This window comes from Anabrus simplex, chromosome 8 (assembly GCF_040414725.1).
Source record: "Anabrus simplex isolate iqAnaSimp1 chromosome 8, ASM4041472v1, whole genome shotgun sequence".
In the NCBI taxonomy this organism is placed as follows: domain Eukaryota; kingdom Metazoa; phylum Arthropoda; class Insecta; order Orthoptera; family Tettigoniidae; genus Anabrus; species Anabrus simplex.
In genome coordinates this window covers 103,597,246-103,614,850 of record NC_090272.1, presented here as the reverse complement: position 1 = coordinate 103,614,850, position 17,605 = coordinate 103,597,246, and the positions used below count along the sequence as shown (strand labels likewise).

At 40.3% G+C, this 17,605-nt stretch overlaps 1 protein-coding gene across 4 annotated transcripts in view; it reads right to left on the bottom strand.

Moving 5' to 3' along the window:
• LOC136878858 (uncharacterized) overlaps positions 1-17,605 on the bottom strand; it is a 317,293-nt gene that overhangs the window by 62,752 nt on the left and 236,936 nt on the right. For all 4 annotated transcript variants that reach the window (XM_067152397.2, XM_067152398.2, XM_068229039.1 and 1 more), the window contains one exon: positions 6,224-6,477. In XM_067152397.2, coding sequence (XP_067008498.2) covers positions 6,224-6,477 — 254 coding nt within the window. The remainder of the gene's footprint in view (positions 1-6,223; positions 6,478-17,605) is intronic.

Genomic DNA, 17,605 nt, shown 5'->3' with positions numbered 1-17,605 from the left:
AGTAGCCTACGCAGTAGCCTCCACGGAATCGGTGGATGCAGAGTGGGTTTCGTCCCTTAAGAGGCTACGGCTTGCCCGTGGTCCAACAGCTCTGTACTCTGACTGGCCAACCGAGCAGAGGAAAGTTAGCCATGGCTCTACCATGGCTCTACGCCTCTGCATTCGGGAGACGGGCCTGGGGCACAGTGCCGGACTTTACACCTGGCCCCACCCATCGGCTGTCCTGAGAATGGTTTTCCGTGGTTTTCCATTCTCCTGCACTAAAGCGAATGCCGGGACAGTTCGTAGTATAGGCCACGGCCGCCCAACCCCTCACCTTCTCCGTACATCTCCTTCACCGTAACAAATCTCCCCTTCAGCGGAGGAATGAAAACATTTAGTAGTAGTAGTAGTATGCCTTTGCTGGCAGGACGTAGTGTCTACAGTGCACTATGTCTTCTGGTATGGGCTAGAGCAATATTGTTACTTTCATTGATCTGTCTCAGCTTTATCCTTGGCTTTGACCAGATGAAAGTGACTGAGGTATGAGTGATGCTAGTAATGCCATTCCTTATGCAGCCAGTCCCTGCTATGAATGGTGTGAAAATGTTGCTCATAGGGTCAGTTGGTGCATGCATTTCAGTGGGCTTGGCAGACTGATATGTAATAGCAACTTCTGGCTCGGTGAGGAAAGCAACGGGAAACTACCTCACTCCTCATTTCCCTAGTACGCCTCTTCAGGGATGCCTAGGCCATTTATGACAGCTGATGGCGGAGCTGTTGAGGATCCAACCAGCCTTCGGGCTGAGGACTAAACATACATACAGTAGTAGTAGTAGCCTCCACGGTATGCACTAGCCATGAGTCTTGGTAGGTGTGCTATTTACCAACTGATGAACCCAACTTGGCGCACTGGGGCAAAACGCTGGCAACAAGGAATGAGTTAGCTGGAAAATTTATAATGCCCAATAACAGACCAACCATATAAGTGGTATGTTCCGAGCTGTCAGTGGAGAGATGGCGTGATATGACATTAGTAGACGAATAAGATTTTTTTGTTATATTTTTTTATTTGGTTTACGTCGTACCGACGATGGGATTGGAAAGGCCTAGGAATGGGAAGGAATTGGCCATGGACTTAATTAAGGTACAGCCCCAGCATTTGCCTGGTGTAAAAATGGGAAACCACGGAAAACCATCTTCACGGCCGCCGACAGTGGGGTTCGAACCCACTATCTCCCGATTACTGGATACTGGCCGCACTTAAGCGGCTCCAGCTATCGAGCTCGGACGAATAATTTTGAGTGGTGTCTTTAAAAGTAGGAAAGATCACAATATGAAAATAAAGTTGGAATTCAAGAGGACAAATTAGGGAAAATATTTGTTAATAGGAAGGGGAGTTAGGGATTGGAATAAATTACCAATGGATATGTTCAATATATTTCCAATTTTTTTGAATCATTTAAGAAAAAGCTAGGAAAACAACAGATAGGGAATCTGCCACCTGGGCGAATGCCCTAAATGCAGATCAGTAGTGATGCTTTTCATTTCCTGATACTTTCTTTCATTTTATCCCTATTCCGTAACTTCCATGCTTTCTTATTTTTACTTCCTCCTTTACTCTCTTACTCCACCTGGGGTCTCTTTATCTTTCACTATTCAGGTATTCTACCACAAGCTCTCTATGCACAGATTTAAAATGCCCTTTTGAACATGTCCCATTCCACCTCCACATTCTCCACCTCTGTTCTGGGTAAGTATTGTTTGAAAAAAAAAAAAAGAACACACACACACACTCTCTCTCTCTCTCTTCATTATAGACCATTATGCCTTTCAGCGATTCAGTATGCAAGCCTTTGCGAACTTACAAATGCCACTACACTCCTTTATTTGTAACTAGTTCTCTGGCCTCATTTAGTTCTATACCATTTAGTTAGAAATAGAGACTAACCATTGTTGTCTTGGTCTCCCTCTACTTCTATTACCCTCCAAAACAGAATCCATTATTCTCCTAGGTAGCCTATCCTCCTCCATTTGCCTCACATGGCCCGAACACCAAAGCCAGTTCATACGTACAGCTTCATCCATTGAATTAATCCCTAAGTTAGTCTTTATCTCCTCATTCCAAATACCCTCCTGCCATTGGTCCCACATGTTTGTATCAGCAATCATTCTCCCTACTTTCTGTCTGTTAATTCTAGCTTATGAATAAGATATCCAGAGTCCACCGAGCTTTCATTCCCCTAAAACAAAATTGGTCTGAAAACAGACCAATGCAAAGATAGTTTTGTCAGGGAACTGACTTTCTTCTTATAGATACTGTTGATCACAATTGCGACCTCATTGCATTAGCTTTACTGCACCTTGACTCAATCTTATTGTGAATTCATTTTGGAATTTTTCTTTTACTTCCATATCTTTTAATTTCCATACTTTTATACTGATTAAGTTGGCCATGCTGCCAGGGGTACACTGTAGTCTAATGGGACCTGTGACCTTGCATTCAGGAGATAGTGGGTTTGAATCCCACTGTCAGCAGCCCTAAAGATGGTTTTCCGTGGTTTTCCATTTTTGCACCTTAATTAAGCCCATGGCCACTTCCTTCCCAATCCTAGCCCTGTCCCATCCCATTGTCGCCATAAGACCTATCTGTGTCGGTGCAACATAAAGCATAATATTGCATACTTGTATTTTTTTATCTCTTAATTCTTTTATTTTCACTGTTATTCTTACTTTCATTTTTGCCACCACTATTCTATAGTTTCCTTCAAAGGCTACTTCTGGCAAGGATGTTACATCTAACAACTGTCTATGATTTGCTCTTTCCACCAAGAAGTAATCAATTACTGTCTTTGTCCTTCTGTTTCCCAATACATATCTTGAAATCTTTCTACTATTTTTCTTCCTGAACGACATATTGCCCACACTTAACCCATTTCTCACACATATCCACCAGCTTCTCTCCCTCTCCATTGCTCTTTCCACATCCAAAAGGTCCAATTACTTCTTCCATTCCTTTTATGTTGCATCCCAACATTGCATTAAAGTCTCCCATGACAGTCACTGTGACTATATTATAGAAATTTCAGGATTACATATTATAAGGAACTGTTTCACATTAATATAAACAATGATTAGGTATTCTAATCACATAAAAAAGGAACAATGTTCTAGAAATCAGTAGTTAGTTCAGTACATTAGAAAGTGTCTACAGACAGAAGAAAAAAATGTTTTTTAAAGGAACACTTTGTACTCTTCAAGGCCATTCACATATATTTTAGCTGTAAATTTTTTTGACATACAAGAAAGTGTTGTGTTTTATGACGTGTCACATTAAATACAAGCCTTGTCTCGTGCAGTCTTCTTATGTACCACCTTTTTTTTAAATTTCCATTCTTCTGAGTCTTTTTGCTACTTTGAGGCCTTTTATTTCATCTCTCAGTTATAAACTTCGCATCGGTTAGATGAACAGCCGACTGCTTCATATGCTTAGGCCTACCAATGTGTTTTTTAGTGAGAGGTATTGGCAAAATTTCTTGCAACCTTTTACATGTTGTCATGCTCGCACTGGAGTTGTTCTCATCAAATTTTTATGTGATTTGTACCTCAGCAGCCTGGCTCAATGTAGAAGGTCCTGGATCATATTGAGAGACTGTAATGGATAGAAGAGACAGGTTTGTTGAAGAAACTACGTTGTCTGAGATACTGAAGGCAAGATTAGGGGTGGCTTTTCTGTTTAGAGGAAAAACACCTGTAACTCTAAAACAGGAAGTGCCAATCAGTGGAGCTGCAGCTCAAGATCAGGCTGTATTCAGAAGCAAACCGAACTGAAGCAGTTGGATTTGGTGATCTGGATAATTTTGAATAAAAGTTTTACAAACCTGGTAGAAATAAGACTTCAGAGGATTAAAAAATCCACAATCTGATGGTTGCAAGAAGTGAGTTGTGTGGCTTGGTAGACAAAGTAACATAACGTAATTCAGCACTGCAAAGTCAAGCACTTCAGCACAGTTCATGTGGGATCTGTGTCCATCTAATGTAAGAAGTACTTTGCCAAGGGGTTTTCGGGGAGCAAAATGATTCTGTAGCCAATCCATAAAGACTTCAGAATTCACGTATGCCAATTTTGTGCTCATAGCAACCACTGAACCAGGTGGCATACCATCTTCAGATTCACACTTCTTATTCTTACCTTTGAATATGCAATACAGTGGAAGAAATTTGTCTTTAGCATTGCAACAAGCAATTCCGGATATGGTTTCTCCTTTCTCTCCAGAAGTCAATACTTGAACATCTTTGCTTCCCTTAATGCCTGGCTTGATGTTCAATTGTAGGCCGGTTTCATCCACGTTGAAAATATGTCTCGGTCACCTCTCCCTCCCCGCCAGTTCATTTTCCTCATTAATTTTATTAATATATCGAAATAACGATCAACTTCTTCCCTATTTAGCCCTAGTGCTCTTGCAACAGATATTACCTCTGCTTTCCTCAAACTTAAATCATTGTTCCTCTCCATGAAAGATGTGCACCAATCCCATCCTGGTTTTCATTTTGCTTCACTGAACTCTGATCGCAGTCTCAAACGTTTAGCTAAACGGAAAGCTATGTTTTGAACAGTTTGCCTTGTTGGTGCAAAGCCGGATGCCTGTAATTTCTGAATGTGCATGACTAGCTTCCGTTCAGTTCCTAACAATGACTGTGGTTCCAAGCTTGTCATGGACTTGGCATGGACTGCTTTATGGAGGTCATCCTGGGTCTATTTTGTTATATCTGTTTTCCATATGTATTTTCTAGGCATTTTTGGCTGCAAGAGGAAAGATAAGCAGCCTTAGAGAAGAAAATTTAGTAAAGCATTGGCTGCGCCATCTCGCCCTCACTTATGAAACTGTGCCGTCTCTCCCTCAGCCTCCCTGCGTTAACTCACCTGAATCCGTGGGAGAGATGGCGCACCAACCCAGTAAATGGCAACATGGCTTACGACATTCGAAAATGTGCTGATGCATAGACAACTTAACCTACTTGATACTATATTTTTGAAAATACTAAATGTTGTGGTCATTAAGAGGTTATCTGTATATGTATGTTTAGTCCTCAGCCCTAAGGCTGGCTGGATCCTCAACAGCTCTGCCATCAGCTGTCATAGATGGCCTAGGCATCACTAAAGAGGCATACTAGGGAAATGAGGAGTGAGGTAGATCCAGAAGTTGCTATTACATATCAGTCCACCAAGCCCACTGAAATGCATGTATCAACCGACCCTATGAGCAACATTTTCACACCATTCATAGCAGGAACTGGTTGCATAAGGAATGGCATTACTAGCAATGCTCATACCTCAGTCACTTTCACATTGTCAAATCCAAGGATAAGACTGAGACAGGTCAATGAAAGTAACAAAATTGCTCTAGTCTATACCAGAAGACATAGTACACTGTAAACACTAGGTCCCGCTAGCAAAGGCATAGGGATGTAAAAAAGGTCCAACACTCACCATTACCAGCTAATATGAAACTTCCTTCTGAGAACGGCTATATCCGCTGAAACACACAAAGAAACAACAAGCCCAGCTGTCATTCACAACCGCTTCCATTCAGCAACCTCTAAATGACCTATCCCCTCCACAGCTCTCGCAGCCTGGGGTGCATCAACTCTCCTTGCGTGTCATCTCCCCGCCTTTACCCTATTCTTAGTCGAGCTATTCATCTCCTTACTCCCAAGCCTTCTCAGCCCAATGTTTGCAATATTTTTATAATGCTACTCTTTTATCAGAATAATTGGGATCTTACCAGTGATTACATACCCTCTCCTCTCTCAATACAATCTGGAGCTCTTGTTATATTAGTACGTAAAGCAGGGTCTGTTCGTGTATGGTGAGTGGTGTGTGGAAAATAGGGTTCCAGAAATGGGCTAACCATCTCAGAGCCCTGATCTCAATCTTATTGAACACTGTTGAAATGAACTACAATGTAGACTTCATTCGAGAACCCAGCAACCCACAAGTTTTAACTGTGCTTGCTACAGTGCTGCGGGGGAAAATGGTCTGCATCCAACTCTTTGTAGACAGTCTTCTCTGCAAAGTTTCAGCTGTAATAAAGGTCATTGGTAGGCCACTGCCTATTAAAGTCTACTACAGGGCAGTATATCTGAGGAACACTAACAAGTAGGTGTGCAGATAACTTCTGATCAGAAAGAGTATGTGGTGGTGGTGAAGTAAATATTTTATAGTATTCTCAAGTATACTCACCCTTGATTTGTTAGAGTTTGTTTTGACAGTTTCTTTAGTTTCTTTGGATTTTTTGTTGAGGTCTTATTTTGAAAATTATTATTACTTTGAATTGGTTTCGGTAGGATTTCTTCCAGCTGCTGCATGATTTCTTTGATCTGATTAAGAGAAGCAATATCAACCATCTGGAAATTTCCAGTAGAACCCTTGCCAGGTTTCAGAGTTGGTATGGATGCAGCTGTTATTTTCTCTGTGTTTGGGTTTTGCTCCTCCATCTGTGGGAAAAATAGAAAAATACCTTAAAAATCATGACAAAATTACATTTATGTTGCAACTACACTTGGAAAGATACAAATAACATGACAGTAACATGTACGAATAGAAATTAAGTACTTTATATCAGGTCCAACAGCTGATCATCATGGTATAGCTGTGGAATGTCGACTGGATAATGTGTGTAATTTGCAGCCGGCTTATATAACTGAGAACTGCAGCTAGTGAGATACGTCACGCCAATTGCATCAGTTTCTTACTACCTTAATAATTTCTATAATAATGTGCCTATTGTCATCAAACTTGGAGGTCTTATACACTTTATAGAGGCACACGCGTTGCAGTTGTCAGTTTTCTCGGATTTTAATTATTAGAGGAGATATAAAATAGGATAGAATATGAGGTGATCCTAGGTGACGTGTTCAAACCTTGGCTGGAAGCGGCAAGGCCTACACCATATGCTCCATGTCGACCTGAGTAGAGAGCTGATGTGTAGTCACGCACTGAAATACTTTGTAACTTTAACTTATAATTGCTGTACCAGCATTTCGGGTATGGTATACATCTGATGATCATAACCAACTTCACTTGAAATAGTATTTAATTTTAATTTAGTATTGCAGGAAAATTAAAGGTAGGAATTTATCTTAAAATATTTAAAAATTATTATTTCAAGTATGATATTACACAAAATACTTAAATTTAGGAAAAACAATATTTTGAAGTAAGTAAATATTAAAGGAAACCACAGTTCATGACGTCCACTGGCCCAACAGTTCTTGTGTTGACAGTCAAGATTCTTCAAAAACTCAACTACTTCAGGGGTAACACTAGGAAGTCCTGCCTGTTGCCTCAGTAGCACCCGAGAGGATATTCAAAAGCAATGTGCTAAATAGTCTGCTTATCATTTCCACAGTCACACGCAGCTGACTGTTTCCATTCCCACAGAACTGTCAAGACAGCACAGCATCTATGGTTTGTTTGCGCTCGATTTGAGCTGGCCCATAATGGGCGGGGCAGATTGAATCCTAAAGGTTTGCCGTTTGACAGTATGGGATTGTAGAGGTGCCTTGCTAGACCAGTAACCTTTCCAATTTTATTCCAGGTTGAAGACATTTACTGACTGGACAAATTCTGCAGAGATCAAGGGTTTTCTTGCAGTTAGTTTAAATTTTAAGATTTTGCTGTCTGAAATATCACCATGGACTGGCAGCTGGGGTCATGAAAATACCTTTCTCGAACTAGGGCATTTTGCCTTCTAAGATGAAAAGGAGTAATACCACACAGTGTAGGTAGTGTAAATAGCCAGTAGACTGGGGTAGAATTGATAGTTCCTGATATGAACCTCATTGTCTGGTTTAGCTGAAGATGGATCATCTTTACATGGCAGTTGTTAAGCCAGGCTGACACACAGTATGCAGCAATGGAGTATGCTAGTCCAAGCGGAGCTGTCCATAGTACACTTACTTGTGCATCCCAACGATGTGACCGACAGCTTACACAGGATGTTGTTTCATGCTCATATTTTAATTGCAGTGCTGGAAAGTTGCTGACTGTACATTAAGGACCTGTTGAATATAACACCCAGATATTTAAGATGCTTGTAATAGTAGAGCTGTGTGCTATTAAACTGGACTGAAAGGTCCTTGTTAGCATGTCTATTACTCAGGTGAAAGCAACATACTCTGGTTTTCGCCATATTAGGACCAAGTTTTCATTTTTAATTTTCAGTCACCTAGTATGGACAGATCTGTTGTCAAATTTGTTACCTCAATAGACTGGTGATGATCCAGTCATCTACATACCTCTACATGCTGCTGGAGGTTTGCAACATGTCCTGTATACACAAATCAAAGAGGAGTGGTTCAAGAACAGATCCTTGTACCAAGCCGTTGCTTAGCTCGAACTGCTCGCTGGTTCTGTTATTTAGATATATTGTTTATTGTTTGTTAATTTTCCTCCAGATCTTACAGTATATCACCTAATCGATCTGTATAATGGAGAAAAATAACAGTATATCCAAACCTAAACAAGCTCTTTCAATTTACACTCTACCTAAATACTAAACAATAAGCATAATAGGAATAATAGTGCCTCCCATCTATTCCGGGTGGAGCCAGGCACTAATCAGATAGTTGGCATTAGCCATCGCACCGTGAGAATGCTCATAATAATAATAATAATAATAATAATAATAATAATAATAATAATAATAATAATAATAATAATAATAATAATAATCGTATGGCCTCAGCTACCATGTGCAGACATTTCAATTTGACGCCATCTGGCTGTCTGCTCGTCAATTTCGACGTTCTGTTTTACTCTAGGCCACCACTAGATGGCAGACCGAGTAAACCGAAACTCTCTTGGGCGTCTATGGCTGAGATTTAATGAATTTTGTCGGGTAAACACCAAATGTGTCACCAGAGATCTTTTACATGCCGACATCGTACGACATGGAGTGTCGAATGGACTTTTTTCCGCCCTTCAAAAATCCGACTACCTCTGCCGGGTTTGAACCCGCTATCTTGGGATCCGGAGGCCGACACTCTACCGCTGATCCACAGAGGCAGCTAATAATAATAATAATAATAATAATAATAACATAAGAGTAATAAGAATAGTAATTCCATCAAGCAGTGTTAACCGCTAGATGGACCCTGGTGTTAACCAGATGCTTAGTGCTTGCCAACAAGTCTCCTAAGGGAGGTTGATGACTTGCCTCCTCTTATCTGATTGAGTCCGCAAGCCTTGCATTACAAACATTCCGTACCTACATGCCATAACCCACTCTACTGAGATTCACTGACTACATCATAACATTTTGTCTAGTGCTGAGTGTATGCCCCCATTATTCTCTCATTTCAACTTATTGTCTTTGCAGTGCCTGTTCTACTTCCATTCAAGTTCATTGAAGTTTATATCCACTTGTGACAAAACCATTTCTTATCTTTAAATACAGGCTTTATAAATTTATAATACTTCCCCTATGCTTTTCTCCTTTCCTATCTCTCACCACTACCTAACTTTACTTAAATGTCAATCTTTATTTACAAACCCTATATACCACCACATCTTACAATTCCAACATTTACAAGCCCTACTTTTATAACTTAATCACTCTTTACAAACCTCCAATATCTTTATCTTACTTAATCACTCTTCACAAACCTTCAATCCAATCTCATTTTAACTTAATCACACTTCACAAACCTTCCAAATTTATAATATCTTAACAATCCTTCATCACTACCTAACTTACTTAACTATTTACTTACCACTCGTTATACAACCACATCTTCAATTCAAATATTTACAAACCCTATCTTTATAACTTAATCACTCTTCACACACCTCTAATTCAATCTCATTTTAATACTTTTACGCTATTTTAACCTACCATACCTTTCGTCTCCATTTCCTACCTTATTTTTACTTCTCGTTACTATGGCCCTCTCTCCTTCTATTTCCTTTCCCTCTTTTTTGACATTTTGGGGTGTTCTTTGCCTTCCTTGTCCTCGTCACTTTTAGTTTTCTTTCCTCACAGCTCCCTTAAAATCAGACTTCTCCCTTTGTTTATTGTTTCTCTTACTTTTGCTTCATCCCTCGAACCTTCATTTTCACTATGCACGTGATCACTACTGATTATACTTGCCATTTCTTGCGGTTCTTCCTCCACCAGCACCTTCTTGCCCCTAAGCATTTCCCTTAACACTCCGCATAGACTATCCAGTGTCTTGCGGTTCTCCTTCAAACTGTCCTGTAGTTCTCGACCAGGATCTTCTCTGCGGCACGCCACATCTCCAGCCTCTCCGGCACTGCGTTCTGCTACCTGCCGTCTCTCTGATCTCATCATGATATCTTCTTCCTGCTTAAGTTTCTCTTCCATTGCCTGCAGTTTCATCACTGATCAAACTCGTACCCATCTGCCATTGGATACCACTAATTGCTGGCCCCTTATGTGCGCCCTCCAAACTTGATGTCTGGCTCTCACTAAATGTTTCTTTAAAATTTTCAAATTCTCACTCCCTTCTCTTCCTATGTCTCTCTTAATCCAGATTTTTTCACCCTGAAAATTTCTTGCGTATTTTATCACTATGTCTGCCATCATTGTGGATCACAACTTCACTTTGATAGGTCTGTGTCCTCTCACTTTACCTACCCTTTCCACGTCATCGATGTCAATTTCACTGATATTAATTTTCATTTTATTCTGAATAATCTCCACCACTTTGTAAATTACATTCACTTTGTCCTCTCTCTTTCCTTCCTGCACACCATATATAAATATGCATTTCTTCATACTTTCCTAACTGCTGATTTCTACTTCTTTAGATTCAACACCTCCTTTTCTATATTTTTCATTTTCTCTTTTAGTAACACAATTGCTCTCTCATTGCTTCCCACTTTGGTCATTGTTTCTTCCGTTTTTTTCTTGTATCCATTTCCTCATATTTTCAAACTCCCTAGATTGTTCCTGTATCATCTTTTTAATCTGATCAAACGGGCAGTCTTCTCTCACAACCTCCTTTACCCCCTTCCTGATGACTTCGACGTCATCCCAACTCACATTGTCACTTGTACTGAGGCTGGGATTCAATTCCAGGCCCCCAATAACTAGTAGCATAGTTATCACCACTGCCACCAACACCACCTCTCCCTTTATTCCCTTCCCAGGTCCTCTTTACATTCCTTTCCTTTGTTAGTTTCCTTCTTCATTCTCCCCTGCCATCTTCCAATCACGACCCCATATTGCTCTACTCCGATCATATTACTCGTCACTTGACACGTCCACACCCCGTTATTACTCAACTCCTACCATACTTCTCGATACTCACGACTCAGCATGTCCGCACCCATTGCTTGCTTAGGCTATACCTTATTTAGATGTATTCTCAACTACCAGTTTCGTCGCCATAAGACCTATCTGTGTCGGTGCGACATAAAGCCACTAGCAACTACCTCTTACCCACAAAACTTACAATCATATTTACTATTTTCTGGCAGATTTATTTATTTATCACATGATGAATGTATGATATATGAGGATTGGGGCAAAAGTCATGGCAACTATTTTTTTTCTTGTAGACATGTGAATGGATCACAAATGTATATGTGTCATGTGGAAGTTCTGCAGGCATAGTGTGTATGCAGAAGAACAGATAGCTCTGTGATAGCTGGTAGTAGCGCAGCAAGGGCTGTGAAATTAGTCAGTTGGCGAGTGTCGTGCGAGATGGACGCAACCCGTGTTGAGCAGCACGCTTACATCAAAATAGCCATTCTTAGAGGGAGAAATGCAATGGAATGTCATAGTGAATTAGTGGAAGCCCTTGGGAATAATGCCTTACCATACCATACAGTAGCACAGTGGGTAGGAAAGTTTCGGCAAGGACGTGTGTCAACCAGTGATGAGCAACGTTCGGGACGACCTGTCAGTGTGCGGACCGAAGTGGCAGCATGTGTCATCGAACAGCTCCTGGATGAAAACAGACGATGGATGCTACTGGAGTTAGAGAGGGCAAGTGGCATTGAGAAACGCACCGTCCACAGGATATTGCGTAATGAGCTGCAACTGTGCAAAATCGCATCACGGTGGGTACCGCATGCACTGACGGAAGTTCAAAGGTGGGTGCGCTATGCAATATGCTCCGACCACTTTGCACGCTGGCAACAGGATGGTGATTAATTCTTGTCATGAATAATCGCCATCGATGAATTTTTGGCCAGGGCATACGAACCAGAACTGAAACGTCAGTCCGCGGAGTGGTGACATGGTGGATCACCAAGGAGGCAGACGGTCCGTCAGAATCCTTCCCCAGTTGATGGTGATCATCGTGTGTGACGTCAGGGTGTCATTGTTTGCCACTTTGTTCCACATGGCAGAACAATGAACGCGCAGTACTACAGGGACTTCCTGGTGCGACAGGTACGACGTGGCGTTCGGGAGAAAAGTGCGTATCTTGTGGACAGTGCAATAATCCTGCACGACAATGCAAAACAACATAAAGCAGAGTGTGTAGGGCAGCTACTGCGGCGTTGGGGATGGGAAGGATTGGAGCACCCACCGTATTCTCCCGACATTTCGCCTTGTGACTTTGATCTCATTCGAAAGATTAAGGAACCACTACGTGGTACACGGTTTGCAACATGAGAGGACATTGTTAATGCTGTACGCCAACAGGTGACCTGATTCACACATGGTGCGGCAAATGCTGAGGCAGATGGTATTCAGCGCCTCCGACATCGTTGGCAGCTAGTGGTGTCAGTAGCAGGGGACTACTTGGAGGGTCTTTAGGCCCAGGTTTGTCATGTCAACTTTATGTGTACTGTGTTGTCATTCTTTTGCACCGGGAAGGCCATATTGCCCTGTATACTACCGTAATAAATTAGTGTGTAACAATATTTCAGTGCTATTCATTGTCCACACATGTAGTTAACACCTTGTTCTTTCGTCTGTATATGACACATTTTCCAACCGGACTAGTATCTTCAAGAAAAAAAATAGTTGCCATGACTTTTGCCATAACTCTCGTATATAGATTCAAGATAAATGTGCGTAGTCACAAGTCCATACAATACTACAACTCTAGGTCTAGTTTTTTGACCCAATCAAGTGCTTCTTCCGATGTGCAGTGAATGTCCGTTAGCTTTCCTTTGAAAGCTTGAATTGGGCAGTTAGCAACAATGTGGTGGATTGACTGAGAAGGGGCACCACAATCACAATTTGAAGAGCTAGTCCAACCCCATTTGCACAATAGATAACCACATCTGCATTGCCCAGTTCTTATCCGATAGATGATTCTTTACTGTCACCTTGTACACATATAGAAGGATTCTCAACTAGATGTTTGTTGACTATTGAAGACTGATCCCAACGGGCTTTCCATAAACTGTTAACATGAAAAGAGGTTCTTTCAAGATCTGTTGCTATACGCCAGGGTGGTTTCCTTGATTTCATTTGTTGATGTTCAGTGTTTGTAATATCTTGATGGATGGGTAGTTGGGGGTTCTGCTGAATGTTTTTCCATACCTTTAGGAGAGCTTCTGATCGTCTTAGGGCTGGAGGTGGAATGTTGCTGAGAACAGGAAGCCATAGCATGTTTGTGCTCTGAATGCATCCCGTGATTATGCGCATTGCCTGATTGAGTTGTACACTATTGATCCAGGAGGAGCAGCAGTATTCAGCAACAGAATATGATAAGGCTAATGCTGTTGATCTTAGAACATGAGTATTGGCTCCTTATGATGTACCAGCAAGTTTCTGAAGAATATTATTTCTAGATTTAACTTTAGCAACTACATTTGAGAGATGTTGTTTGAAAGTCGAAGTTCTATCAAGTGTTATTCCCAAGTGTTTTGGTGTACTGCAGAATGGCAACACTTGACATCAGAATCTGATAGCTGGTTTATAATTAGACTGTCTGTTGCATAAGTGGAATGTAGATATAACTGTTTTTTGAGGATTTAGGTGCAGGCACCATTTTTTGAAGTATACATCCAAGGCTTCCAGATCAGTGGCTAAAGTAGTTTCAGCATCATAAAAGTTGGAGCACTGAGTCACCAAACAAATGTCATCAGTATAAGTGAATTTTCTTGAGGATGTGTCTGGGAAGTTGTATGTATGTACAGACTGAAAAGAAGGGGAGCCAGGACTGACCCTTGAGGTAAACCATCATTTAATTTAAACACTCTACTTCCGTCATTATCAGCATGGATCTGGAAGTACCTATTGCTAAGTGTATTGTTAAGTAAGGCCATAAGTTTATGACATGGGATAACACTAAAATTTTTTAAAAGGAGTCCTTCTTGCCAGACAGTATCATAGGCAGCTGATAGATCCAAAAAGGCAACCACACTTACTGATTTCCTCTCATATCCATCTTTGAGATACATGGTGAGAGACAGTACTTGATCTTTACAAATTCTTCCAGGTCTAAGTCTTGCTTGCTCTATAAGAATGTAGCTGTTGATTGTTTCATAAATTCTATTGTAGATCAGTTGCTCAACCAGTTTATATGTGACGCTTAGAAGTGCTATTGGACGGTAGTTTTCCACTTTAGTAGAATCTTCATTTGGTTTCAGTATGACTATTATTTTTGTTTTCTTCATCAAAGGTGGGATGTTTCCAGTTTGCAGAATATTAGAGAAGAAGTTGGTTAACCATTTTCTTGTGGCTGGTCCGCAATGAGCCAAAAATTCAGGATAAATTTCATCAAATCCATCAGCTTTTCCAAGTTTCATACTTTTAATTGAGGCTTTAGTTTCCTCTGCTTTGAATGGAGTAGAGAATTCAGAAGACTGTGGCGCTACTCTTTTCTTCGTGTTCAACTTTAATTTCATATCCTTTTTGGTTTGCATGTCTTTTGTGTTTATGGAAACTGATATTAGACGATTAGTAAAATCATTTGGATTGATGGCTGTTTTTTTTTCTGGCAGAGTATTATTGTAAGTAGTTTCTACATGAGCCCTTTCCTCCAGACGGTATCATATGCTGCTGTAAGATCTATGAATGCAACTTGTTTTGAAAACAGAGTGCAATGTAAAGAATTACATCTGAGTATTACTCTCAACAATTCATGTACCACATCCACATCCAAAAATTACCCTCTCAAAGTCCATCCTCCAATATCCAATATTTAATCATCCCCTTGGCAGTCTCACCCCAAGGTAAGGATATGACAGCCTTTACAGATTTGCTATTAGCAGAAAATACTGTGTAAATATTGTTACGTTGTGGAGGCACTAATCCTAACTTCCCTAATTTCATGCTATTAAATGATACAGTACAATTCATATGAGTTGGAAATCAGAAATTTTGTCCAAAAAAAATGATTCAGGGGAGAATGAATGCTCAAATTCATCAGCAGATTCCCTCTATGGGCTTTTTTACTAACATTTATCACTACTACTATTACCACTACCACTTCTACAGGACCCCTACTATCACTACTACTACTGCTATTACTACTATTAATTTTATGTCCCACTACCTACTTTTACAGTTTTTGGAGTTGCTTAGGTGTTCTTTTACATGCTAGTAAATGTACCAACATGAGGTTGAAGCATTTGAGCACCTTTACATACTACCAGACTGAGCCAGGAACAAATTTACTAATTTGAGCTCAAAAATCCAGAACTTCTAGTCTGAGCCGCTCAGCCCAGCAGGTATTTGCTCACTGACAATCATATTTAGTGATGTGATGAGTTGAATACTTCGCCAACTTGACTAACTCTTATTTGAAAACTCTATCAACTAGAACTGATGAGTCCAGGAGGCAGGAGAAGGAAAGCAAAATTATCACAATGTCTCGTGAAAGAAGCAAGTGAGGAAACTTGAATGCTTACTGTATTCACCGAGTTTATTTGAATTTGTGTTATGACTGTGAATACATAGGTAGTCCTTCTGAGATTGTTGTTACTGCTGTTTACGTTATCAGACGGTAGACTGGTTTGATGCAGCCCTCCATGCCACCCTATCCTGTGCTAACTCTTCCATTTCTACATAACTGCTACATTCTACAACTACTCTAATCTGATTGTCATATTCATACCTTGGTCTATCCCTGCCATTTTTACTGCCTACACTACCCTAAAAAAACCAACTGAACAAGTCCTGGGTGTCTTAAAATGTATCTTGTCATTCTGTCTCTTCTTCAAGTTTTGGCTCTGATCAAGTTTTCTCCCCTCATCAATTTGATTCCGCATCTCTTCATTCGTAATTCAATCTATCCATCTCACCTTCAGCATTCTCTATAACACCACATTTCAAAAGCTTCTATTCACTTTCTTTCTGAGCTAGTTATCATCCATATTTCACTTCCATACAATGCCATGCTCCAGACAAAAGTCTTCAAAAAATCTTTCTAATTCCTACATCAGTGTTTGAAGTGAGCAAATTTCTTTTCTTAAGGAAGGCCTTCCTTGCTCGTACTAGTCTTCATTTTATGTCCTCCTTACTTCTGCCATCATTAGTTATTTTACAACCCAAGTAACAATATTCATCTACTTCTTTTAAGACTTAATTTCCTAATCTAATATTTCCTCATCAGCTGACTTTGTTTGACTGCATTCCATTACTTCTGTTTATGACTTATTTATTTTCACCTTGTACTCCTTCCCTAAGACTCTGTCCATACCATTCTGCAATTTCTCCACATCTTCCGAGACTCTGATAAAATAACAGTATCATCGGCAAATGTCAGAGTTTTGATTTTCTCTCCTCGAATTTCAATTCCTTTTCCAAATTTCTCTTTGATTTCCTTTAATGCCTGTTCTACAGTATATAAACATTGGAAAGGAGAGGGGGACAAACTGCAGCCTTGCCCCACTCCTGTCTGGATTGCTGCTTCCTTTTCATAGCCTTCGATTCTTATCTCTACAGACTGATTTTCAAACAAATTGTAGGTAATTCTTCTTTCTCAGTATATGATCCCAATCACCTTCAGAATCTCAAATAGCTTGGTCCAATCAACATTATCAAATGCCTTTTCTAGATCTACGAATGCCATGTATGTGGGCCTGTTTTCTGATTCAATCCTCTAAGATCAGATGTAAAGTCAGGATTGCTTCACATGTTCCTACATTTCTTCTGAAGCCAAACTGATCTTCTATCAACTCAGCTTTGATTTGTCTTTCCATTCTTCTGTAAATAATATGAATTAAAATTTTGCAAGTGTGAGATATTAAATGAATGGTGTGCTAGCTTTTACACTTGTCAAGCACCAGCTTTCTTAGGAATAGGTATAACAACATTGTGTCTAAAATCGAATGGCACTTCCCCTGTATCATACATCTTACACACTAAATGGAATATGCTCCCCATGCCGATTTTTCCTAAGGCAGTCTGAAAGCATGTCACCAATTCCAGGTGCCTTTTCCTATTTCGGTCTCTCAAAGCTCTGTCCTCGAAATTGGGTCTCCCATTTCATCAGCATGAACAGCCTCTTCTGGTTCCAGGACCTTATCATCTACTTCTTCCATGTCTGCTCCTAGGAAGGTCTTGCAAACCAACACTGGGTTTCTGAATCTTTGCAGAATCATAATGAAGTCTGATGTGTTTCCAGGTCTCATCCACGTGTACAGCCATCGCTTGTTCTGTTTTACTTAAGGCCTACTAGATGGCAGACA